Source organism: Molossus molossus, unplaced genomic scaffold, assembly GCF_014108415.1.
Source record: "Molossus molossus isolate mMolMol1 unplaced genomic scaffold, mMolMol1.p scaffold_m16_p_17, whole genome shotgun sequence".
Classification (NCBI taxonomy): Eukaryota; Metazoa; Chordata; class Mammalia; order Chiroptera; family Molossidae; genus Molossus; species Molossus molossus.
In genome coordinates this window covers 50,300,658-50,326,447 of record NW_023425352.1, presented here as the reverse complement: position 1 = coordinate 50,326,447, position 25,790 = coordinate 50,300,658, and the positions used below count along the sequence as shown (strand labels likewise).

Sequence of the window (25,790 nt, the reverse complement as noted above, 5' to 3'; positions counted from 1 at the left end):
GTCCCTGGCTTGGTTGGGGTGGTGCGGGAGGAGGCAGGCAACCAGTCGATGTGTCCCTCATGTCGATGTTTCTCTATCTCTCCCTCCCGTCCTATCTGGAGATAAACAGAAAACTATCGTTGGCTAAAAATTAAAAAAAAAAAAAAAAAAGTTTCCTAAGCAGCTAAAACCTCCCAGCGGAGTAGCAGTCTAATAGAAAAAGATTCCTATACTGTGGCTATAGGAATAGGCCTTTGAGTAACTAAACCAGATCAATCTACCCAAAAATCCCAATTTGCCCATTAGACATTAACCTCCAGAAACATTAATGACCCATTAAATTTTCACCAATTAAATACTTTATCATGCATCTTTACTTGTTCTCTTTGCTCTCAACAGTCACTTCCTTCTCGCATACGAAATACATTTGCAGTGGTTTTGTTGTTGATTCTTCAGCAGTGTAAATCTCTGTCTGCTACTCCCTTAATTCCTTCTTGGTAAATAATGTTACCTTCCAATAGAAGTGGAATACATTATCATCAAGCCCCATTTATCCAGCCTCCTTACTTGTGAAGAAAGTTATGGAGACATCTTATACATTTAGAATTTTTTAAACACATTTGTTTTAAAATACTGTTATATATACATACAGATATATAGATGTATAGTGTGAAGAATTCACTGAAGCACAAATCACCTTATATTAGAAATAAAAATGCATCACAATGCACACAATGATGACTAATCTACATAATGTATCCTGTCAAATGTATCACCATTCTCCAAATCTAGAGCCGAGGCTGGCATAAACTTTATTACATCCAAGCTAAGTTTGAAATCTTGCTTCAAAACCCAGTATTAATTCTCAGAAGACATGTTATAGGACCCACACAAGGAATTGTTCGGCAGGTGGCTGAGAAATGCCAATTACAGAACAAAGTGCTTCTTCAGAAACTGTTGCATTTTGCATAGATATTTAGGAAAGAATGCTATTAAGAGATACTTTTAAGTATAAAAACAGGTCAACTTATTAAGTATAGGCAGATATCTGCTTGACTTTAACTTATAATCTATAAAAATGCATTAGAATAAAAATGCAATGAATTCATACACCTTTTCACAAGGAAAATCGGATACAGAAGTAGCAATAGTTATAAATGACAATCACCAGATGAAGTAATTTGGATGAAGCTTATCTCTCTGGAAGAGATGGGGCGAGGCAAGTGGTCAGGAAGGAAACACAATGTGCGTTTAACTTTGTATGAAAAAAAAAAGTTCAGTTCCATGTTGCCAAACATAGTTCTGTTTTGCCATATAAATCTTCTACTTCAATTACTGATCGAATGCTTTACTAAAACTCCGTTTCTGGCCTTTGTTTTGAAATCTGTTATTTCTGTTGCCACCTCCTGATCGTTGTCCTCTGAAGTTTCTGTTTCCGTCCCGCTGTCCCCTGAAGTTTCTGTTTCCCTCTCGCTGTCCCCTAAAACCTCGATTGCCTTCCCGCTGTCCCCTGAAGCTTCGGTATCCTTCCCGTGGTCCTTCCAGGTCCGGCTGCTCTGTGGCCACAGAGAGTTGCCAGCGCCGGGAATCGTGCCATTTTTCCTGTTGAGAGATGCTTTTGTTTTTACCTCTTTGATTTTTTTAATTGAATTTGGTTTAAAAAAGAATAAAAAGACAAGACTTTGCCCTTTCTCAAAGAGAAAAACCAGACTGATAACCTAAGTGCTTAAAAGGTCACTGGCCAAAAATACTGACCTTCACGGCCCAAAAGCCAGTCACTAAAATGGGGAAAAATAAGTTTCACTATTAAGAAGTACTCTCACCCTGCCCGTTTTGACTCAGTGGTTAAAGCGTTGGCCCGCAGACCAGAGGGTCCTGGGTTCGGTTTCCGCTAAGGGCATGTAACTCAGTTGCAGTTTGTCCCTGGCCCCTGTTGGGGGGTCGTGTGGGTGGTAATCACTCGAGGTGTCTCTTTCATGTCATTGGTTCTCTCTCTCTCTCTCCTTTCCTCTCTCCCTCCCGCTCTATCTAAAGATGAATGCAAAAATGTCCTCAGGAAAAAAAGTACTCTCATAGTGAATCATTATTACAGTATCATTTATTCAATTCAATTACTATAGGGCAGCCAAAGCTGTCAGGTAGAAAACATAAATATATCATGTACAAACATGTTTCTCACAGCAGTATGAATAAAGAAATAGCAACTAAATGTTTATGTAAACCCCACATAACGTCTATGGGGGGAAAAGCTGGATATGGTTCACAACTCTGTTGAAAGGAAAACAGAAAGGCTGAACAAGAAAAAATATCAGGCCTTGGCCGGTCTGGCTCAGCAGTTAGAGCATCAGCCCTCATACAGAAGGGTTATGGGTTCAATTTGGTCAAGGGCACATACCTCAGTTGCAATTTGGTCCCAGCCCTGGTTGGGGTTGTGCAGGAGGCAACTAATCGATGTTTCTCTCTCCCTCTTCTCTCTCTCTCTCCCTCCCCCCTTTCTCTCCCACTCTATCTGAAGAGAAATGGAAAAATATCTCCAAGTGAGGATTTAGATAAATAAATAAATAAATAAATAAATAAATAAATAAATAAATAAATACCAACTGAAAAAATATCCTAAGGTGCCCTGGCCGGTTTGGTTCAGCAGTTAGAGCATCGGCCTGCGGTCCAGAGAGACCTGGGTTCGGTTCCCGCTAAGGGCACGTACCGCGGTTGCAGTTTGTGCCCGGCCCTGGTTGGTTGTGCAGGTGGCAACCACTCGATGTGTTCCTTTCACGTTGATGTTCCTCTCTCTCTGTTCCTCTCTCCCTCCCACTCTACCTGAACAAAAAATGGAAAAATGTCCTCGGGTGAGGATCATAAAATATATATCTCCTAAGGTGAAGATTAACAACAACAACAAAATATATATGTAAGTATAAAATGTTAGCAGAAAAATACTAAAATTCTTAATTGTTTTTTAGTAAAGGGACTAGAGTTCTTTCCTTTCTATTATTCTATCTTTTCAATAATGAACATTTTGTAACTTAGATATGTTAACTTCAAAATCCAAGAGAAAAAAATACCTGTATTTCTGTTACTGCTGCAGTTCGGACATCAAAGCAAACACCCTAGAAATCAAAACAAATACATGTTAATCCAGCCTTTGACTAGAATTACAAAATGCACATTAAGTGATACTCCAAGTGACCAGGTATTATGCTTTTTCAAAAAAGGTATTAAAAATAAATATCACATTTAGCATTAAACTATTCCAAAATTGTATAATCAGCAAATGCTGTTTATAAATGGCTTCTAGTTTTTTTGCCATCAATAATTTACTCAAACACTTTGTGTCTTTCACTTCCATTTTCATTCTCTATAACTTCTCATATTCCTTATTAATAATGGGGAAAAAAAACTGTGGAAGGGATATTATGTACCTAGGTAAGAAATTTTAAATGAAAAATATGTTTTAATTCATAGGGTTTGAAGTGTATTAGACTTTTTTCTTGTAAGTGTCCATTAAAAAATGAACCCTGGGAAAGCAGTAAGTTTGTCATTATTGAGTTGATTAAAAAAAGGTCTCTGGCTGGTAAGGCCCCACAGCTGGTAAGAAGGGTAGGTTTTAAAATTCTGGTCATGCCCTGGCCGGTTTGGCTCAGCGGTTAGAGCGTCGGCCTGCAGTCCAGAGAGACCAGGGTTCGGTTCCCGCTAAGGGCATGTACCTCGGTTGCAGTTTGTCCCCGGCCCTGGTTGGTCGTGTGGGTTGCAACCACTCGATGTGTCCCTTTCACATAGATGTTTCCCTCTCTCCCCCTCCTCCTCCCCTCCCCCCTCCCCCCTCCCTCTCTATCTGAGTAAACGGAAAAATGTCCTCGGGTGAGAATAAAAAAAAAATTTAAAAATTCTGGTCAGCATGGCTCCAAAACCTATAGTCTAAAGCCTTTCATCAGAAAGAGTGTCCTGGTGCAGCCACTATGGAAAACAATGGAGTTTCCTCAAAATATTAAAAATTGAACTGCCATCTGACCCAGTGATCCCACTTCTAGGAATATATCCTAAGAAGCCTGAAACACCAATCAATAAGAATATATGTACCCCTATGTTCATAACAGCATTATTTACAATAGTTAAGATCTGGAAACAGCACAAGTGTCCCATCAGCAGATGCCCAACCAGTGTGGCTCAGTGGTTGAGCTTCGATACATGCACCAAGAGGTCGAGGACTCAATCCCCAGTGGAGGGCATGCAGGAGGCAGCCAACCAATGTTCTCTCTCATTGATGTTTCTATCTCTCTCCCCCTCTCCCTCCCTCTCTCTCTAAAATCAATAAAGAAAAAAAAAAAGCTAAAACAAAAAAAAGCTGTCGTAACACAATGGAATACTATGCAGCTGTAAGAAAGATCTCTCACCCTTTGAGACAGCATGGAGGGACCTAGAGAGTATTATGCTAAGAGAAATAAGCTAATCAGAGAAAGACAAATATCACATGATCTCACTTATTTGTGGAATATAATGAACAAAATAAGCTGATGAACAAAATAGACCCAGAGACACGGAAGTAGGGAACAGATTGACAAACCTCAGAAGGAGAGAGGGAGGGAGGGTGGGTGGGAAGAGATAAACCACACAACTTATATTCGCACAAGCAATGGACACAGACAAAAATACTGGAGGGGGTGGGGGTGGGGAATGGGAGAAAGGAGGTGGGTGTCAATGGGGGGAAAAGTAGAAAAATCTGTAACAAAATAAATTAATTAAAAAAAAAAAAAGAGTGTCAACTACTCAGAATGGCCTAACTAAAACCAGGAAAATAAATGATCTTCTATGGTTAATTTTCTAGTTTTTCATAATTCAGCCTCCTATGAAAAAGTTTTCTAAAAATTTAAATATAGGACACTATCACTGATAATAAGCAGAGATATCATCTCCAATTAAGGAAGTCCTTCTGTTTCTTGGCCTCCACAAATACCCTAATTCAAACTACCCCAGCAACTGACACAGGCACCCCTCCCTCCCGGCTGTCTGTAATTGCAAGGTTTTATGAGGAACACCGGTTCAACCCAGTACTTTCCCCAGTTATAACCAAAGGTACTGATGGATTTTGCCATTTGTGGGAATCTTCATTTACATGTTTACTAAGTATTCAATGCCAGGCACTTACTGGCTTATAGAGATAACTAGAAAATAGTCGTTAGCCCTGGCCGATTTGGCTCAGCGGTTGGAGCGTCAGCCTGCGGACCAGAGTCCCCGGTTCGGTTCCCGCTAGGGACATGTACCAAAAAAAAAAAAAAGAAAATAGTCTTTGTCCTCAAGTAGGTTATAGTGTTCTTGAGGCTCTCAGCAAGCACAGCAAGTAAAATATACCTGAATAAAGGTATGCCCTAAGAACTCTGCAGTACAGTCCTGGCCAACGTGGCTCAGTTGGTTGGAGTGTCATCCCGTACACTGCAACCCTTTAATAGAGTTCCTCATGTTGTGGTGACCCCCCCCAACCATAAAATTATTTTCGTTGCTACTTCATAACTGTAATTTTGCTACTGTTATGTCTTAGGTGACCCCTGTGAAAGGGTTGTTTGACCACCAAAGTGGTTGCGACCCACAGGTTGAGAACTGCTGCCGTACACCAAAAGGTGGCAGGTTCAATTCCCAGTCAGAGCACAAACCCAGGTTGCTAGTGTGATCCCCAGTTGGGGCACAAGCAGGAGGCAACCAATCTATGTTTCTAACATCGATATTTCTCTTTCTCTCTCTCCCTCCATCCTTTCCTCTCCCCCTCCCTCCTTTCCTCTCCATAAAATCAATAATTTAAAAAAATAAACCAGAACTCTGCAGTACAGATAAAGATGCCCCAACTCTGATGTATGGCCAGGGAAAGCTTCACAGGGAGACTTAGGGCTAAGCCAAGTCATACAGGACACCCTGAATGAAGAAACACTATAATCAGTGGGTTCAGCATGCACCTAGGATGAGAGAAATAAGGTGCACTTGGCATTGCTGGAGTGCAGGAGGGTGTTGGTGGTGAGGAGGCAGAGATGAAGTTGGTATGAGGGGCAGGAGCCAACTAATGAAGGATCTTATCCTTCATGGGAAAGCTGGGACTTTATTTTACATCATGTAGAGTTAAGGAGGTAACCAACATTTCAGACATGTAATGAGTTGAAAGAAAACTTGATTTGGTTCACCAGGCCAGTGGGTCTCCAAGTATAGTCCATGTACCCCTGGAACCCTGAGATCTTTTGGGGGTTCCACAAAGTCAAAATTATTTTCATAATACTAAAATGTTATGTCCTTTTCACTCTCATTCTTTCATAAGGGTACAGTGGAGTTTTCCAGACACTACATGACATGTGATGTTGCTCTGGTGACTAGTTGAAATGATATTCTTGTTTTAGAGTTCCAGTTTTAATTTCTAATATGGAAAATAGCAATAGACATAGCAATAGACATAACCCACATGAACAAAAGCTTCTTGATGTCCCCAACATTTGTTAAGAATGTAAAGGGGTCATGAGACCAAAATGTTTGAGAGCTGCTCTGCTGGTCCATACCATTAATTGAGAGCAGGACTCAGAAGAAAGAACACCAATTTTGGAAAGCAGTATTTAAAATTATGAATCTGAATTAAAGATTATTAATTCAACTTTGAATACTTGTTTTAAGTTGCTTAATAAGCCCCATCTTAGTGGAGATGTCAGGGAAGCAGCTGGAGCTTCAAGTCCAAGACTAGATACAGATGGTTCAGGCTGGAGATTCAGATGGAGTGGTTGTCAGTGACTGCATGGAACTGAGGTTCATGGTTGACAGTGCCAAGAGAAAATTATATAGAGAATGAAAAGATGTAGCATCCGGGCAGAACAGGGAGAAACCATCACACAGTGTTTTACTGCCCTCATAAAGCTACTGAACCAAAGCAAGGTCATAACAGAGGTCCCTGCCTTCCTTACCTGCTTTCCTTTGAGAAAGACCATTCCCTTCACTTTGGAATCAATATCTTCACCCAGTTGCTCTTTAAGTTCTTTCCAAGCATAACTAATGTTTGGCATTTCAATTGAGCACTTTAAGATCATGGTCACAAAGCCCTTTGGAAAAAAGGGGAACAAAATTAAAGTCTGAGAAACAAACCTAACTGATAAACACCTGCCCTCATGTTTCTAAAATATTTCTGGAAAAATCTTCCCTAAAAGGATATACTGCCCCCCACCCCCAAATAAGTACAAGTAAAACTGAGGAACACTGAATAAGATAGGTGGATCGTGCCAATGTCAGTAACCCTATTGTGGTATTCGAGTTTTGCAAACTGTTACCATGAAACTGGGGGAAGTGCACAGGGATCTCCCTACATCATCTCTTACAACATGTGAACCTAGAGTTATTTCAAAAATTTCAAAAAAGAAACCGAAAAGAATACACGGCTAAAGTTTCTAGGTATGCTGGACAAATGTATTTTATACATCTGTACGTGTGAGTATATTTTAGGATTTAAAAATGTTGAGATATAGTCCAAGTGGTTGAGCATCAACCCTTGCGCCAAAAGGTCACTGGTTTGATTCCCAATCAGGACACATGCCCAGGTTGTGGGCCAGATCCTCAGTGGGGAGCATGCAGGAGGCGGCCAATTGATGTTCTTTTTCATTGATGTTTCTATATCTCTACCCCCTCTCACTTCCTCTCTAAAAAAATCAATAAAGGAAAGAAAAATTTTTTTTGAGATATTATTCACATAACCACAAAATTCACCATTTTAAAGTATACCATACAGGGTTTTTTCATTTGTTCACAAAGTTTGCAACCATCAACACTATCTAAAATTTCAGAACATTTCATCCCCCTAAAAAGAATCCTGTCCATGCCCATTAGTAGTCACTGCCATTTCCTCCTTTTCCCAGGACACTGGCAACCCTAATCTACTTTACATCTCTATGGATTTGTTTATATACATCTACCTTCATGCAAAAGTTAAACCAATTGGGGTAGTCAAAATCATTGTATTAACTATGTATGGTGCCAGATGGGTACTGGGATTATCAAAGGGACCACTTCGTAGAGTGTGCGACCGTCTAACTGCTATGCTGCACACCTGAAACTAACAGAAAATGATGTTGAATGTAAGCTGTAATTGAAAAATAAAATAAATTTTAAGAGTTGGAACAACTGTGACATTTAAGTGGAATACTGTCAAATCCTGTTCATACTCCAAATTACAAAGCATCAGATATCTGACAGGGACCTTACCGCCTCCGAGTTGATCAAGGAGCGCTGGTCTACAGACGTGGCCCCTGAAATATGGGCTAGCGCCGCCGCCAGGGCTTCCACGGCTCCCTTCTCCTCGATCAGCTTCTCAGCCGACTGCTTAAAGTGACTAATAGCAGTGGGAGGAACAGAATCCAAAAACCTGTGGTTTGATTGAAAATATATTTGTTAGGAGGAGAGTAGAAGTGGACAAATTTCATTTCCAAGACAACATCTCAATATACATCAGTAACTTTCAAACAAGATTTTTCATATGTCTAACACATCATTTTGATGTAATTTATATAATTATCACATTTCTGTAGTAAATCTACTCCTTTGATTGTATATAATTCTAACTTACCACCAAACAATGTTTCATCCAAAGGAAATAATAAGATATTAAAATGTCCATCAATGTACAGTTTAAAAAGTGTACAGTTTTAAACTGCGCTGGTTCAATAAACCATGAAACAGACACAATGAAATGCCATGCTGCCATTAAACCTGATGTTAATAAATGCTGTACGTTGTTTATAATAAGCAAGTGTTACTTTTAGAATCAAAAAAATACTATAGCCATTTCCATTCTGAAATAAAAGAGAAAAAAAAAAAAAGACTCCCAAATTAGGTTAAAAATGATACAAGCCTTGCCCTGGCTGGTTTGGCTTAGCAGTTAGAGCTGCGGTCCAGAGAGACCTGGGTTTGGTTCCTGCTAAGGGCATGTGCCTTGGTTGTGGTTTGTCCCCGGCCCTGGTTGGGTCATGCGGGTGGCAGCCACTCGATGTGTCCCTTTCACGTCGATGTTTCTCTCTCTTCCTCTCTCTCCCTTCCACTCTATCTGAACAAAAAATGGAAAAATGTCCTTAAGTGAGGATTAAAAAAAAAAAAAATGAAAAAAAAATGATACAAGCCTTTATGAGACTATATATTTATTAGGGAGTCACTATTATCTCAGTGAATAATAAATGTCACATCTCAAACTTGAAGAGATCATCCAGGACAAGGATGAACAAGGCTGCAGGGGGCAGCCTCGTTTGACAGGCTTGCCCCTCAAGGCCACCTCCCACACACCACCACCAGCGTCTTTGTCTCTTTCCTTCTTCCTAGCCATCTCACCCCAAAATTTAACTGGTGTCATAGGAAACCCTGTTTGCAGGATGTTTAAAGAAAAGTACACTAAAATAAATTTGAAAAATGCTGAGTTAAAATTATTTTCCTTTGCAGAATATCCAGCATTTGTTTTGATCATGAACTCCCCTTGTCTATTTTTTTAAAAATTTATTTCAGAGATGGAAGGGATGAGAGAAACATGGATCAGTTGCTTCCCATACACACCTCAAACAGGGATCTAACCTATGACCTTTCAGTGTATGAGACAATACTCCTACCAATTGAGTCACACAGGCCAGGGTCCCCTGTCTATTTTTTAATAAGCATGTCACATAATTATATGTAATTGTGGAAAGCATTCTAAAAATGATGCTCAGAATCTGGCCTAAGCAGGGAACATCTAGAAAACAAGTCCTTTATGGTTTTCATGCCAACCCTACTCACCCCCAAGAATACACACTCAAGAATACACACTAAACAATTGGAATACCAAACAGCTAAATATTCTTCATTTTGTAGGACAAACCCACGCAATAAAAAAATTTATTTACTCTCCAATGACAAACCCTGTTAATTTAATCCTATGTAGATATTTACTAAAATTTAAATAATCAACTCTCATTCCTACCAGGAGGGTAAGTGGATTAATGAAGGCTGGGAATATTATCTGCGATCCAGTCTAATCAGTCTCCAGATGGAAAATACCTACACCATATATGAGATATAGTTTCTTAAACTGCCTCAGACAAACCAAACTATTAACAGTGGTTTCCAATAATGAACAGGATTAGGCAAGGATGCACAGAGATGAGGGATTTCTACTTTGCATCATTTTATTTCAGCACCATTTGTGTTTTTATAACAAGAGGATTATAAATTGTTAACAACTGCCCAGCCAGTATGGCTCAGTGATTAAGTGTCAACCCATGCACCAAGAGGTGGCTGATTCGATTCCTGGTCAGGGCACATGCCCAGGTTGCGGGCCAAATCCCCAGTGGGGGGCATGCAGGAGGCGGCCAATCGATGTTCTCTCTCATCGATGTTTCAATCGCTCTCTCCCTTTCTCTCTCTCTAAAATCAATATAGAAAAAAATAAAATAAAAATAAATTGTTAAAAATAATGAATAAAGAAAATACATTTTAGCCCTGGCCGGTTTGGCTCAGCGGTTAGAGTGTCAACCCATGGACTGGAAAGCCCCAGGTTCGGTTCCTGCTAAGGGTATATACCTCGGTTGCAGTTTGTCCCTGGCCCCGTCTGGGGTCGTGTGGGTGGTAACCACTCGTTGTGTCTCTCTCACATGGATGTCTCTCTCTCTCTCCCTCCCACTCTATCTGAAGATACATGTGAAAATGTCCTTGGGTGAGGATTAAAAAAAAAACAAGAGAAGAAAATACATTTTAAAAGGCCAAATCTCATTACTACTCAAAGATATGCTGTCAACAGAGCATATGCTGAAACAGACCACAGCACTGTTAGGAAACATACCTGATTGCATCTTTGCTGGAAGCTTTTATTATCTCTGTTGCAGAAGGAACACCTATTCGTTTAAACTTAATTCCCTACAAGAAAACGAACCATAGTTTAATACATAGTGTGGTCATTAACTGGCCCACTGAGATTAGTAGTCCTCTAACTTTTTATATTTACCAAACACATATTTATAAGATAAAATTTTTATTTAAGAATGGTTTTAGATTTACAGAGTTCCTATATACCATGCACCAAGTTTTCTTATTGTTACTAATACGGTACATTTGTCACAAGTAAGAAACCCAATTGCTACTTTAATATGAACTTCAGAGTTCATTCAAATTTCACCAGTTTTTCTAGTAAAAACCTCTCTGTTCCTATATCCTATCCAGGATATTATATTACGTCGAATCATCACATCATCTTAGTCTCCCCTGATCTGTGGGACCTGGACAGTTTTAAGGAGTACTGGTCAGGTATTTTGCAGACTGTCCCTCAATTAGGCTGTCTGATAGTTTTCATATGCTTAGATTGGGGTCATTGGATTTGGGGGAAGAAGACCACAGGTGAGTACCAACTCATCTCATTGTCCCAGGGCCACATGCTTATGACTCATGTCAACCATGATCACCTGGCCAGGCAGTGTTGCCCTGCTTCTAGCACTGTCAAATCTCTCCTGCCCCACCACTCCAACTCTATTCTTTGTGAGCAAGTCACTAAGTTCAGTCCACTCAAGGAAGGGAGATGAAGCTCCACCTTTTGGAGGAGGAAGCACCTATACAAATGTCCTTACAGAAGAATTTCTTTAACCGTCTAATCCATGTTTAAATATTTCTGTGTTCATGTTATCATTGTCTAAAAACTGACTAACATAAAACACTCCTTATAATTGTAAATATGAAAATAAAACCACTGCTTCCAAATGCAAAGTTATTTCAAAATGGGTTTTACATCGTAGAACAATGTATAAACATGTGTCTAACAACAAGCTATCACTCATGGTCACATGCTGGAAATAAAACTACTTTCAAGTTAATAAAAATCAAGTAAAGAAACCAAAGACAACCAAAGACTGACTTTAGTGTTCAACACACGCTGAATAAGGCTAAGAAAATAGTTTTACCGCTTTTTGCTCCACTTGTGCTAACTGATATTCCTCCTTGTACTGATAAAAGCAGATGCAAATCCCAGTTCTTCCAGCTCTTCCCGTTCGCCCAGAACGATGAATGTAGGACTCCACATCCTATCGAAGTAAAATACATGGATGACAAGAACAAAGAGAGACAAAAACATGAGCAATCTAAACAGATGCAAGAGTGTTGGTAATGTCAGGGGTATGAGGGAGGAGATTCCCTGGCCTTTCAATTTATATTAAAGTATTATCAAAATAAACTAACAAGCCCTTGGCCAATTTGGCTCAGCAGTTAGAGTATCAGCCCACAGACTGAAGAAGTGGATTTCCGGTCAAGGGCACATACCTCGGCTGCAGTTCGTCCCCAGCCCTGGTCAGGCCATGCGGGAGGCAACCAGTCAATGTGCCTCTCTCCCATTGATGTTTCTCTTGCTCTCTCCCTCCCTCTCAGTCTATCTGAAGATAAATGGAAAAATACCCTCAGGTGAGAATTTAAAAATAAAAAAAAATAATAAACTAACAAAATAGAAACAGACTCACGGATACAGAGAACAGACTGACAAACTGTCAGAGGGGTGGGGGTTAGGGGTTGGGTGGAAAAGGTGAAGGGCTTAAGGGAGGGAGTACAAAACTCAAAAAACAAAAAAGACAAAACCTCATAGACAACAGTATGGTGATGACCAGAGGGAAATGGGAGTGGGGGGAGGTCTGAGAGGGTAAAGTGATAATTGGTGATGGAAGGAAACTTGACTTGGGGTGGTGAACACACAATATATAGGTGGTATATTATGGAATTGTACCCCCTAAAACTTATATAATTTTATTAACCAATGTCATCCAATAAAGTAAATTTAAGAAAAAAAATTAAAACCCTGTCCAGGTAGCTCAGTTAGTTAGAGCACCGTCCCAGCACACCAAGGTTGTGGGTTTAATCCCCAGTCAGAGAACATACAAGAATCAACCAATGAATGCGTAAGTAAGTGGAACAACAAATCAATTTTTCTCTTTCCCTCTTCCTCTATCAAATCAATTTTTTAAAAAAAATTTAAGTATTGTGATAATTTTTCAAAACCTCTAGAACAATAGTCCTTAACCATGTGGGCAAATCTCCACAAAGCATCGTCTAAATAGTGCTGTCCAACAGAACCATATGTAATTTCAATCTGTAATTTTCTAGTAACCACACTAAAAAGTAAAACAAAAAGGTTAAATTAATTTTGATATTATTTTATTTAGCTCAATATGCCCAAAAGTTTTCTCACTTCAATATGTTATGTATTTAAAACAAGTTATCAAATGAGATATTTTGTATTCTTTTTTCATGTCTTCAAAACCAGTGTGTATAAAAGTTAAAAACAGAAAACATTCCAACTTGTTTTATACTTGTAGCACACGTCAATTCAGACTAGGTGCATTTCAAGTGTCCAACAGTCCCACCTGGCTGTGGCTGTCATGTCGGACAGCACAGATCTGCAGGCTCTTTTAAGCAATGTCTATGCCACACACTAACAGGACGACTTCCTTTATAAGAATTGATGACTTCACAGTAATCAGGTATTTTTTCCATAATTGTAAACAACCTTTAATCCTGATTTGCAAGTCTGGAGGGAAATGAAGTGATGTAAACAGGCTCCTTCCCACCAGCTTTTATTTATGTGAAGTACTGTCCACACCACATAAATTACGTTTCAGGGCCCTCCATGAGAGGTTCCCATTTCCCACAAAACTCAGCAGTTCAAACCACAGAGGCTGTTGACTACAATGCTCTTCTCTCCCTTCTCTATCTTCTAGCTCATAAGTTTATCCATCTTACCCCGACCCCATCTAAGTCTTACCTATGTTCGAAGTCCAGCTCAAATTTGCACTACCTCCGTGAAGCCTTCCAGGACTCACCCTCTATCCAGAAATTATGTTTTCAGCCTCTGGCCAGTGATCACACTTGCACTCAACTGTCAGTTCTGAGGGGAGGGCCTCACAGTAAATTTTAAAATCACCCTTACACTCAAGAAACAGCTATTATTAATCACATGAAAGTAAATAATACAACTTTCATTTTGTTCTAGTACCCAAAAGAAATAACAAAGTAAAACCAAAACATAAAACACTTACCTTTGGTGGAGAACACTGTATAACTAGATCAACCTCAGGGATATCTAACCCACGCGCAGCAACGTTGGTTGCAACCAAAACTCCAAAATCTCCATTTCTAAAACCTTTCAAGGTGATTTCCCTTTGCTTCTGTGGAATGTCTCCGTGTAATGACTGGGCATCCTGCCAAAGAAATAAACTAGCTTAAGAATACCGGATCCAACAATACGAGTACTTTTTAAATCACCTGTGAGGGTGTTGAAGAGATTCATATTCTAGTGATACCTCTGATGTATTATTTTATACAAAGGGAAAAGAAAATATGGACAAGCCTCAAAACCATTTCCAGTCTTGGTCATTAAATCACCTATACTTCACAAGGTACAGAACAGAACACCAGATAAGAGTGATGTGATCACATCTATTAGCTGGTGTAACCTTGGCTTAAGCCACACCTTTTCCTCATCTCTGAGATGAGACAGATAGATTAGGTGAGCTCTAACATGTATACCCTGACTCTTAGCTAAAAGACACTTCCTCCCTAAAGGCAAGGGAAAGGAAGGACCAACCTGCTTTATGGACACATTCTGAGACAACTCCTGGGCTTCCTTCTTGGTTTCACAGAAGACGATAGTGCGCCCATGAAAACCACTGTACACTCGGATCACATCCCCAATAACTGCTGCTCTCTGAGTCCAGTGGCACTTGATAGCCAGATGCTTAAAAGAGAGGGAAAAGAAAGATCAATTTCATAAACCCTGGCTGGAACCTGAAATCTCCTGCTCACCACGAAAGGCAGTAGAGCAGACTTATACCACCACTGTTGAGAGAAAAGGCTAAACCATGAAAGCAGAGAGCCCTTTCCCTTTCTCCAAAGAGCATCTGACTTCTTTATCTATTTTCTGATATAACCATGAAAACGTAGGAAAAGAAATAACGTTCAGGTTCTTTCGGGAAACCAAATAACTAACAAAAGAAATGTTTCTGTATGTGCTGTCCCTTCACCCACTTAAAAAATGCAATCAGTAGTCAGGTACTGTACACATCTATTCCTTGGGTGAAATGAATTCAGGTAGGTACTGGACCCTAAAATGAAAACTGCTTCAACACAAAGCACTGGATTTCTCCACCGCCTTCTAGTGTTTAAAGCCTAGAGGTAATTTCTGTTTAGAATATTCAGAAAGATTTAAGTTCCAAAAGATTCTGAAATCAGGCTCTTAATGAAATTTAGAAAACACAGACGCCAATACAACTCAAACAAATATGTTTACTTGGCTTTTCATATGGATTTGTATTAATCTAGAAAAAGAGTTTGTATTTGCCAGTCTTACAACTATCAGAATCAGACAAGGGAAAAAGTTATATACAATTTATTACTAATTCCAGCAACTAAACGAATCATTTACCTCCACAGTTATTGCAGCTTTCTGAGTCCTTTTACCAATCAGGTCCACCTGTTCATATGTAGATTTCATGTATTTCTTAGCAACATTATATACCCAATGAGGGCAAGTTGCAGAAAAAAGCAGTGTTTGGGGATTGTCTTCTGAATCTTTGGGGGGGAAAACAGTTAGTATGAATAACCCAAACAAGCCTACATAGTATTCGACCTCACCCAGTTCTTCCAGGGTCCATTAACACTCTACAGCAACCACTAGGCCAAGCTAGGCATTGAGGACACAAAAATGAAAGACACAGAGGTTACCAACAGGCAAAGACACATTGCCTAAATAATTTATGTAAAGGATCCTTGAAATAGCAAAAGCACTTTAAACTTCTTTTGCTTTCTGACCATTGGCCTTTATGACCCACAAGGGAAATCAGAACATTAAGACAAATCCTACCTAGTGAAAAACAGCAATTCACTTTCACATATTTCAAATGGCAGTACAAGCTGGTAGAACCCTTTCGGAGAGCAACTTGACAATGTATATTGGGGAGCATGAACTATTCATACCTTTCAACTCGGTAATTTCACTTCTAGAAAACTATCCTACAGAACTAATTCCAGCCCAGCCGCTGAGGCTCTGTAATTGAGGGTCGACCCAGGCACCAAGAGGTTGCCGATTCAATTCCCAGTCAGGGCACATGCCCAGGTTGTGGACCAAATCCCCAGTGGGGGCATGTAGGAGGCAGCCAATCAGTGTTCTCTCTCATCAATGTTTCTATCTCTCTCTTCCTCTCCCTTCCTCTCTCTCTCAAATCAGTAAAGAAAAAAAAATTTTTTTTTAAAAGAAATAATTCCAGATTCTGTGCTATGAAAGGAAGCTATCTGCACCAAAATGTTTGTAAGCAGAATTATTTACATTATCTAGAAATTAATACACATAGACAGAATTAAATCATGGCACAACTACTTCACAGACTATTATGCCAAATCTTTATATGTATAGTAAGGTTATATTAACATACACACACATACTTATACACAATAGCACAAAGTCAGGAAGAAATACAGCAAAAGTCAAGTACACCAAACTTGTAGATATGAAATTTCCTATTTCCTAAAAATTTTCCCATTTATAATAAATCATGAATTACACTTAATTCAAGTTTTCCTGAATAAAATTAGTCACTTCCCAATTTCCTAAAACTTCATTTAACTCTTAGAAAACTACATAATCACCACCCTTTTTATCCCTTTTATCAATTCCTTGAACTTTGAGTTTACCTTTCTTGTATGCCACACTTAAAATCTCTTCCACTTGATCGGCAAACCCCATATCCAACATCTGGTCAACTTCATCCAGGACAACGTGCTTAAGTTTGGTAAGATCTAGCTTGCCGTTCTGCAGGTGGTCCTTGATCCGACCTGGTGTCCCAACCAGGATGTCAATCCCATTCCGCATACGTTCAACTATAAAGAACATAATGATAAAGGCATACTGGGCTTGTAAGTCCTTTTATTAAGCTGGGGTACCAATTACAAATATTACTGACTACAAGTACAAGGTAATACGCTAAGTATCGAAGATAAAGATACCAAGACACTCCTTAATCTAGTGGGAAAAACATGAGACAGTCCAGTGTATTATGTGACATAACAGACAAGTGCACCAGTGGGGGATGGTAGCACCAGGAAAGAAACAACTTCCTTAGCTGGTGGGAAGTGTCAGGTTTCACAAAGTGAGAGTAGAATCTTAAAGAAATAGGAACATTTTATAAGGCTAAAGTTTAGGGAAGATGAGACAAGCTAAAAGGGCAAGTATTCCAAGAAGATACAGAGACATTCGGGAAAGCAGACTGGTATGAGATGGTACTAATGCAGCTTTTGACTGATTGGCTACTGCAATCTAGTGATACCAGGCACTCTGCATACATCACTCAATTCAATCCTCACAATACCACTGCAGGGTGATTTAGTAATGCTATTTTATACATGAGCAAACAAAAGTACAGGAAAATCAAGCAACTTGAACTTCTAGTATCACCCCAATAAATTCAATAAAAAGGTTTTAAAAAAAGAGTAATCTTGAATTCTGAGTTTCTAGTTCCAAGGGCCCAACTGGACTCTGCCCTTGTGTTCAGTAAGATACCTTTGCAGTCTTTAGATAAACATCGACAATACAAGTCCTAAGGAGACACACAGGATTTGATACATCATTATGTAAGACCATGTTACTGACTATCTTTAAACAATAACAACATGACGAGAGGAGGTAAAGCCAGATGTCAAGGTTGGATCCAATGGCATTTTCCTTCCTTCACTTTTAGATATACTTACTTTGACCTCCATAGGGAGTTCCACCATAAAAACAAGCCACAGCCAACTTTTTGGTGATGTCACTGAAGTCTCTGCTTACTTGATTTGCTAATTCCCTTGTGGGTGCAAGAACAAGTACCTAAAAAGATAAAACTAAATTGAATTCGTAGTATTATGCAGTATTGTTTCTCAACAAATCTGGAATTCATCAGAAGGTCCACCTCACCCTAACAAGTATTTTCAAAACATCTATTATGTGTTTGTAATGTGCTGCATGTGTGGAGGATCATAAAACATAGTTCCTGACAAACATACTCAGGCAAACAATTGTGACCTTACCAATCAGAAGAAAAGTAGGTATGCAAAGGTAGCTACTGCTCCAGGAGGGCTGCACGGAGCAGGCTGAAGGAACTGGGAACGTGTCATGGAGCTGCTAGTACTTAAAGAACAGCACGCCAGGAAAGGAACACCTGGAGCAGGAGTGACACTGCTGAGAACATCAGCTAATATTTGTGCTTTTACTGTTTCTCAGGCTCTACTAAATGTTTAATACGCATTACTCGCATTTAATTCTCACAAGGTATTCATCTATAATACCTACAATAATATACAAGAGATTTCTCAAACCAAAGGCTAAGAAGAGGCTAAGACTGGATTTAAATTCAGAGTCAGGCTCCAAAACCTGTGGCCCGAACCTCAACACCACAGTAAATTTGAAGAAGAATGGAAGTCGGACAAGTAAGGCAGGGCCAACATGATGAGGGGCTTTGAACTCTGGAGTAGTCTGAGTTTGATCCAGCAGGACACACAACAGAAACCACTGTAGATGCTCTAGCAGTGTAACAACCTGACACAAATATGAACTAATACATCCATCCAATAGATATTTACTGAATATCTACTATGTGCCAGGTGGTATTCCAGGTGCTAGAATATTTCCTTTTCTGCTGCATTTGTTAGCAGTAAACAAATAAACAAATGAGGCGGGAGCATGGACACAAGTTAAGGCCAGTAAACAAGTATGGTGGGGTCAGAAATTTGAGGTACAAGAAACTCTGGCCAATGTGATACACAGGCATTTCGGGGAGGTAAGGAGGCTTGGTCTCTTTACCTCTCTGAGTGCCTCTCCTCCTATTTATGCATTGCTACTAAAAAACCCTTGATTGTCCAGCCAGTGTGGCTCAGTGGTTGAGCATTGATCCATGCACCAAAGAGTTCCCCAGTTCGATTCCCAGTCAGGACACATGCCCAGGTTGTGGGCCCAATCCCCGGTGGGGGGCATGCAGAAGGCAGCCAACTGATGTTCTCTCTCACTGATGTTTCTATCTCTCTCTCCCTGTCCTTTCCCCTCTCTCTATAAAATAAAAAATCAATAAAGGAAAAAAACCAAAAACCCTTTTGCCCTGGCTGGGTAGATCAGTTGCTTAGAACATCTTCCCAATAAGCCAAGGTTTAGGTTGGATCCTGGGTCAGGGCACATACAAGAATCAGCCAATGAATGCATAAAAAATTGCAACAACAAATTAATGTTTCTCTATTTCTTTGCCTCTCTCCTTTTTTAAAAATATATATTTTTTCTTTTTTGATTTTAGAGAGTAGAAAGACAGAAACATCAATGAGAGAGAACATCTATTGGCTGCCTCCTGCATGTCCCTCACTGCAGAGTGGGCCCACAACCTGGGCATGTGCCCAGACCGGGAACCAAACTGGCAACCTCTTGGTGTATGGGACAACACTCAACCACTGAGCTACACTGGCCGGGCTCTCTCTTCCTCTCTCTAAAAAAAATCAATCAATAGAAAAAAATGATTCTGTCTTTACAAAATAAATAAATAATTAAAAACAAACACTTTCTCCACTTCAAGCAAAAAAGATAGACATGTGACCAAACCTGTGAGCCCCAGGGACATCTAAGAGTTTGAAAGAAACATTATGAACATTAAATAAATAATACAGGTGATCACAACCATGGGATGCATTACAATATTTAAATACAATGGATCTTTGGCCAATACTGGTTTTTAATTTTTTAAATTGATTTTAGAGAGAGAAAGAGAAAAGAAAGAGCGAGAGCGAAACATGTTTGCTGTTCCACTTATTTATGCATTCACTGGTTGCTTCTTGTATGTGCCCTGACTGGAGACCTAATCCACAACCTTGGTGTACTGGGATGATGCTCTAACCACCTGAGCTACCGGGCCAGAGCTCTGGCCAACACTTTGAAAAAGTTATCTTGGTTTACCTGCAGATATAGATCTACAGTAAATACCCAAAAAAGGCTTTAAGGAGAACCCAGTAAGAAACATTGTTTGGCCCTGGCTGGTTTGGCTCAGCGGTTAGAGCACCAGCCTGAGATCTGGAGAGACCTGGGTCTGGTTCCTGCTAAGAGCAAGTACCTCGGTTGCGGTTTGTCCCCGGCCCTGGATGGGTTGTGCGGGTGGCAGCCACTCGATGTGTCCCTTTCACATCGATGTTTCTCTCTCTCTCTCTCTCTCTCTCTCTCCCTCCTACTCTATCTGAACAAAAAATGGAAGAAATGTCCTCGGGTGAGGATGAAAAAAAAAAAAACAACAACATTGTTTGTAAACAATGCCCAAGAGATGTTTTTCCTGTGTGGATTTGGAGCCCCTGGGGTCTGTGTTAAAGCTATGACAGAGTTACCTGAGGGGCGCGGCCTCTCTTCCGGTCATGCATTTCTCCCAGGAGCTTCTCAATCAAAGGGATAGCAAAAGAGAATGTCTTCCCGGTTCCTGTCCGCGCCTGTGCAATTAAATCTTTTCCACTATACACATGGAAAAATGTCTTTGCTTGTATAGGAAAGAGGAAGGTCACCCCACGGCCTGTAAACAAATTAACCATGTTATCTAACAGTTCTTAAAATATCAGCCATACTAGAGAAGTTCTACCTTCTGCTCAACATTTTACAAAGTCAGGTTCAAATATATTTTGGTAGTGAAGAATCCACCTGACTAAAAAATATCAACAAACTTTATAAAGCACTGAATTACAGTAAATCTTTATTAAGAGATTAAGTCGCTTGTCATAAACTCTCACCCACTGGTCAGCATATGCCTGAAAATCAGGTGCTTTGCAGTCCAAGTTCAGACTGTGCCACACCTGGCTCAGAAAACACCTAGCTGAGCATCTGTGACCACCTCACTCATTCACAGGCACACTGCTAAGAGGGATTCTAAGCCAGGCTAGTATCATTAACCTAGAGATAACTCAAGTGGAAGAGGATAAAAAAAGAAAATATTAACATGACATCAAGTGTTTAATTGCAGCAGCACTATCAGCCATTATACTTCTGAATATACGTCTTGTACTGAATAAATGTTAACCACCTGTTCCAGAGTCAACAAAGGCCATCACTAGTGTAGTCCTTGGTTGAATATATTCACCTACTTCATTATATGGTTACATATAAGAACATGTCCTAGTCCATCTCAACAAAAACAGTGGGGTGATTCCAAACAGTATGTTCTAATTTATACAATATTTCTAAGAATATTACCTTTGAGAAGTTTAATAGTCTCTTCAGATATGGGGAAATTAGAGAAAGCGCCTTCTTTTTGTTCCACAGGTATTTCCTATTAAACAAAGGGCCACAGAAAGAAATAAAAAAATTTTGACCCTACAGGTTAATACAGAGAAATCTTATGGGAAAGTAACTAAAAGAAAACTATTTATTCTAAAATATCTCTTCTCAATCAACCAAAAATATACAAAAACCTTGGTAGGTAAATCAAGATCTAAAAAAGAAATAATCGCCCTGGCCATTTGGCTCAGAGGTTAGAGCATCGGCCCATGGACCAGAGAGTCCTGAGTTCGGTTCCCACTAAGGGCTTGTACCTCAGTTGCAGTTTGTCCCCGCCCCGGTTGGGGTCATGTGAGTGGCAACCACTCAATGGATGTGTCTCTCTTACATCGATGTTTCTCTCTCTCTCTTCCCCCCTTCTCTCCTGCTCTATCTGAAGACAAATGCAAAAATGTCCTCAGGTGAGGATAAAAAAAAGAAATAATCTGTAAAACTGTAAAAGAAAAATCTGCAGCAAACATATACTACACATACACTGTATATGGCTAGTGAGGGCAGAATCAGTCTCAACTAAGAACTATTCCATAGCCATTCCAAACGAGTATACTGTTGCACAGGTCATTAGCCCTATTCCACAGCAACATGTCTCATATACATCCATAGAAATAAGGAACAAATGGTGGCATTAACTGATAGTAAAAAATCTGAATGCCCAACCAAGAAATAATTATATGAATTTCTAAAAATTGATATGATGGATTATGTAACCATTAAGAAAATTTAATATTTTTATTGAACAATAAATAATTAAAATAAATAGCTCCACATAAAAAGTGCTTAATATACACTAATTACTGAATGCAAAAATTCTAGAGACTTAAAAATTTTTTTTTCTATATTTCCTAAATTCTCTACATCACATACTAGTTTTTTTATAATCAAAAACAATTCTTAAATGTTGATCACAACCTACATCGAACAGAAAATTATTTGTTAAATTAGGATTATTCGTCCTGGCCAGTTTGGCTCAGCAGTTAGAGCGCTGGCCTATGGACCAATGAGTCATGGGTTCAATTCTGGTCAAGGGCATGTACCTCAGTTCTTGGGCAGGAGGCAACCAGTTGATGTGTTCCTCTCACTTTGATGTTTCTCTCTCCCTCCCTCTCACTCTATCTAAAGATAAATAGAAAAATATCCTCGGATGAGGATTAAAAAAAAATACAATAAATAAATTAGAATTTTTCTTTCTTGACTAAGATTCTGAAAGCTAACAGAATAAGCTTCCAAATGGCCAGATTTATTTAATCATCCTGTTCAACTCAAGTTAGTTAATGGACTAAACAAAGAGACTTATGATCCTACTTAATCATGATTTATTTGGTGAAACCCCTCAGAGGGAAGCTAGGGCCATTTGCATGACTATATCCCTCCTACAGATTTCTGACTTGCAAATAAACTGACCAGATCTGGAGAGAAGATTTTCCCCAAATGTAAACAGATCAGCTTACTTGCAAAGGAAGCATTCTGACCCTGCTCAAAGGACCCCATGATGTGCTAACAAATCAAATTTCCCATTATTATATAACATGCAGAGATTACCTACTTATTTATATGAAATGACAACAATGAAAGACACATGCTAAGTATATAAACCTTACCTGCTCCAACTCGTTGTTACTTTCTTCACTAGCAGCTTCACTGGAGTTTGAGTCAAGTCCAGCATGAGAGAATCCATTTTTTAGTTTGGGGCTTTTCTCCCCAATTTCTCCATTCATTTCCTTTTCTTTCTTCATCTTCTTGGGCTTAGGAGCACTTAGTTCTTCTTCTTCAGAAGGCTCCTCATTTTTTTTCACTTTTTTGGTTTTTGAAGTAACAACTTCCTTTCCAGTGGGTTCCTTTGACTTTTTTACACTTTTGGTTTTAGGAGAAATCACATCATCTTGGGATGGCTCCTCTTTCTTTTTTGCCTTTTTGGTTTTAGGAGAATTCACTTCAACCTCAGAAGGCCCTGCTTTCTTTTTAACTTTTTTAGCTTTCGGGGAAACAGCTTCTTCCTTTTCTTCTGCTATCTCTTCAGTCTTATTAGATTTTGACTTCTCTTTTTTACCTTTCTAAAAAAAAAAGAAAGAAAGAGAATACGAACACTGAACAAAGATTCTGATACATTTGTATAACACATCAATTCCAGTTTACTTCAAGATCACACAACTACAAAGAACAAAATTTTGGAGGCAATTTTCAACATTTGTACTTCCACTTTGCAATAAGGCAAAAATCAAACAGTATGCTTTTTAAATACTATTTCTTAGATGTATGGAGATAAATATAAATCAATATTTCATTAGCTTGGAAGAGGATGCCTCTTAGTAACTACTCAAATCATGTTGGTCAAACAAGTTGTAAAATCAAAGTTCCACAGAGGATTTGGGGTGGTTCATGGGATGCTCCAACAGGCTCTAAACTAAGTATACTATAGCAAGTGATCAAGTACAGTTTAATTCTGATCAAAGTAATAAGGCCATATATATCCACAAATGGAAGATGTTAAACAGACTTTCCTTTCCTAAAATTCCTGTACAGGTAAAACAAGGATTCATAACATCTGCCTTGCCTATATTCATACATGCAAATGAATTTACAGAGACATTTCATGAACCAAAAAGCTATAAAAACTCACAATCTATCACCTCGTGTGTAAAAAAGATGAACCTAATTTAAAGAAGGGGAAGGGCCACAAGTTACAGGGACATGGAATGAATGAAACCTCAAAACCAAACCAGACTATGGCTCCTACCCGAAATGTCTGACCATCTCCAACTTTCTGTATTACTGAAGACAGACAGGTGTGGCCTGTTAAAACCTCTCTGACAGCCCCAGCACCATCCCAGAAGTAGAAGAGTATTGTATTGAGCTGAAATCTGCCTCCCTAAGACTTCAGGCCTGGCCTCTGCTCTCAAATCATGGATGAAGGTAACCTCTCCCACCTGACGTCCTTCAGATGTCTGAAAAATAACCTGGTTCCCCCTCCCCACCTCCCATGACTTCAGTTCTTTCATCCCAGATGGTCTCCTTTGGAATATAATGGAGTTTGGCCATGTCCCTCCTAATTTGAGCATCCGACACCTCTCAACACGTTCACTGATGCAGTCAGTGAAGGTAAACGTCCTCCCCACCTGTGAAGGCAAGTCTGTGCTCCCTGGCTTTCTACAAGGCCAAAATACTGCTGTTGGTAAACAGCAAGGAAAGAAAATTCTAAGTCGTGTACAACACAAGTTCAGGGAAATTCTGACCTTATCTCAGAACACTCAGTCACAGTTCAATCACTATCTAAGGAAACAAGAGCAAAGAGGCAGACAGCTGTCAAAGTAGAGGACTGCACTCTGCTGACCTGTCTCAAAAATATGGTGTACAGTTAACACCGAAATCTGCTTTACATTTCAACGGGTAACCTGGGCAATACACATTAGGAGGAACTGAACTACTTTATTTTCTAAGAACTACTTACCGGAAAACTAGACCTCCCTTAATAGGATGAAGATGTCCCCACTGACAGCGCCCACGTGTGCGAGCGGGTTAGCCTCCCCAGTCTAGTCTAGAGCGTCAGTCCCTACCTTGACTTGACTAACAATTCCCCTCGCGCACGCACTCGCTGGAGTCAGAGCTGAGCTTGAGCCAAAACGTGGGCCCTAACCGTGAACGTCCAACTCTGTGCACCGGCTGCGGGACACCCAGCGCCCCGGACCACGTGAGACACCTGGCCCTCCCTCCAGTTCCGATCGGTCCAGGTCTCGGCCAGAGATTCCGGAGCGCGGTCGCGCTTCCACCGCCGGCCGAACACACTACCCCCGGACGGCCTGGGCGGGACCCACGCGGGTCTCGGGACAAACCGGGTAGGCGACGCGCTACGAACGCTCCCAGCCGGCGCACCCTCCCCTCCGGTCCCCCGCGGCCCTGCTCCTCTCAGCGCCCCGGCCTCTCGCCCTGCCTTGCCCCAGATCCCTCCGCCCTCGGTGGCACCTTCTCATTTTGCTTTCGCGGTTTCTCCACTTTTCCCATGGCTGCGTCTGATTCCAAATCTGCGTCACTAAGGAGTTTCCCCGGCATCGCTCGGCACGAGCTGTAGAGGCCTGCGGATCTCGTCCACCGCGTGGAGAGGAAGAGACAGCTTTACCCCTCGGGCCCACCCAGCGTTCGTCACTTCCTGTAGCAAAGCCTTGCCCCCGGAAGGAGAAAGCCCGGGGGAGGCCGAGTCCCACGTGGTAGTTCCTGAGCACCAGCTGCTCGCGGGGCGTGTTCCTGGTGCGCAGACTGCTCACGGCGCCTAAACTAGAGGGTCCCTACAGTAGGGTAGAACTGGATGGAACCCCGAGGTTGGCTTCGTGTTCTTGTTCAAGACTCGCCAGATTCTTGCTGACCCCGACCTGCTAAAGACAGACTTGAGTGGCGCCTCTTCAGTGCTTTAGGTTCTTCGGGTTTGCAAAGCCCTTTCAAGAACAGACCCTGAGACGTGCATCTTTTTTTTTTTTTTTTAATTGATTTGAGAAACACTGATAGG

The 25,790-nt window shown here is 40.3% G+C and overlaps 1 protein-coding gene across 1 annotated transcript; it reads right to left on the bottom strand.

Annotated features, from left to right (window-relative positions):
* On the bottom strand, positions 1-25,397 carry DDX21 (DExD-box helicase 21). The gene is made up of 15 exons (XM_036265652.1): positions 25,253-25,397; positions 22,894-23,346; positions 21,212-21,287; positions 20,359-20,537; positions 17,719-17,836; positions 16,666-16,851; positions 15,401-15,546; positions 14,564-14,713; positions 14,016-14,177; positions 11,898-12,017; positions 10,790-10,863; positions 8,194-8,353; positions 6,906-7,040; positions 3,042-3,086; positions 1-1,581 (listed from the first exon to the last, which is right to left on the bottom strand). Exons 1-15 carry the CDS (start codon positions 25,337-25,339, stop codon positions 1,312-1,314), a joined length of 2,361 nt encoding a protein of 786 aa, XP_036121545.1. The 5' UTR covers positions 25,340-25,397; the 3' UTR covers positions 1-1,311.
* Between the last annotated feature and the right edge of the window lie 393 nt (positions 25,398-25,790).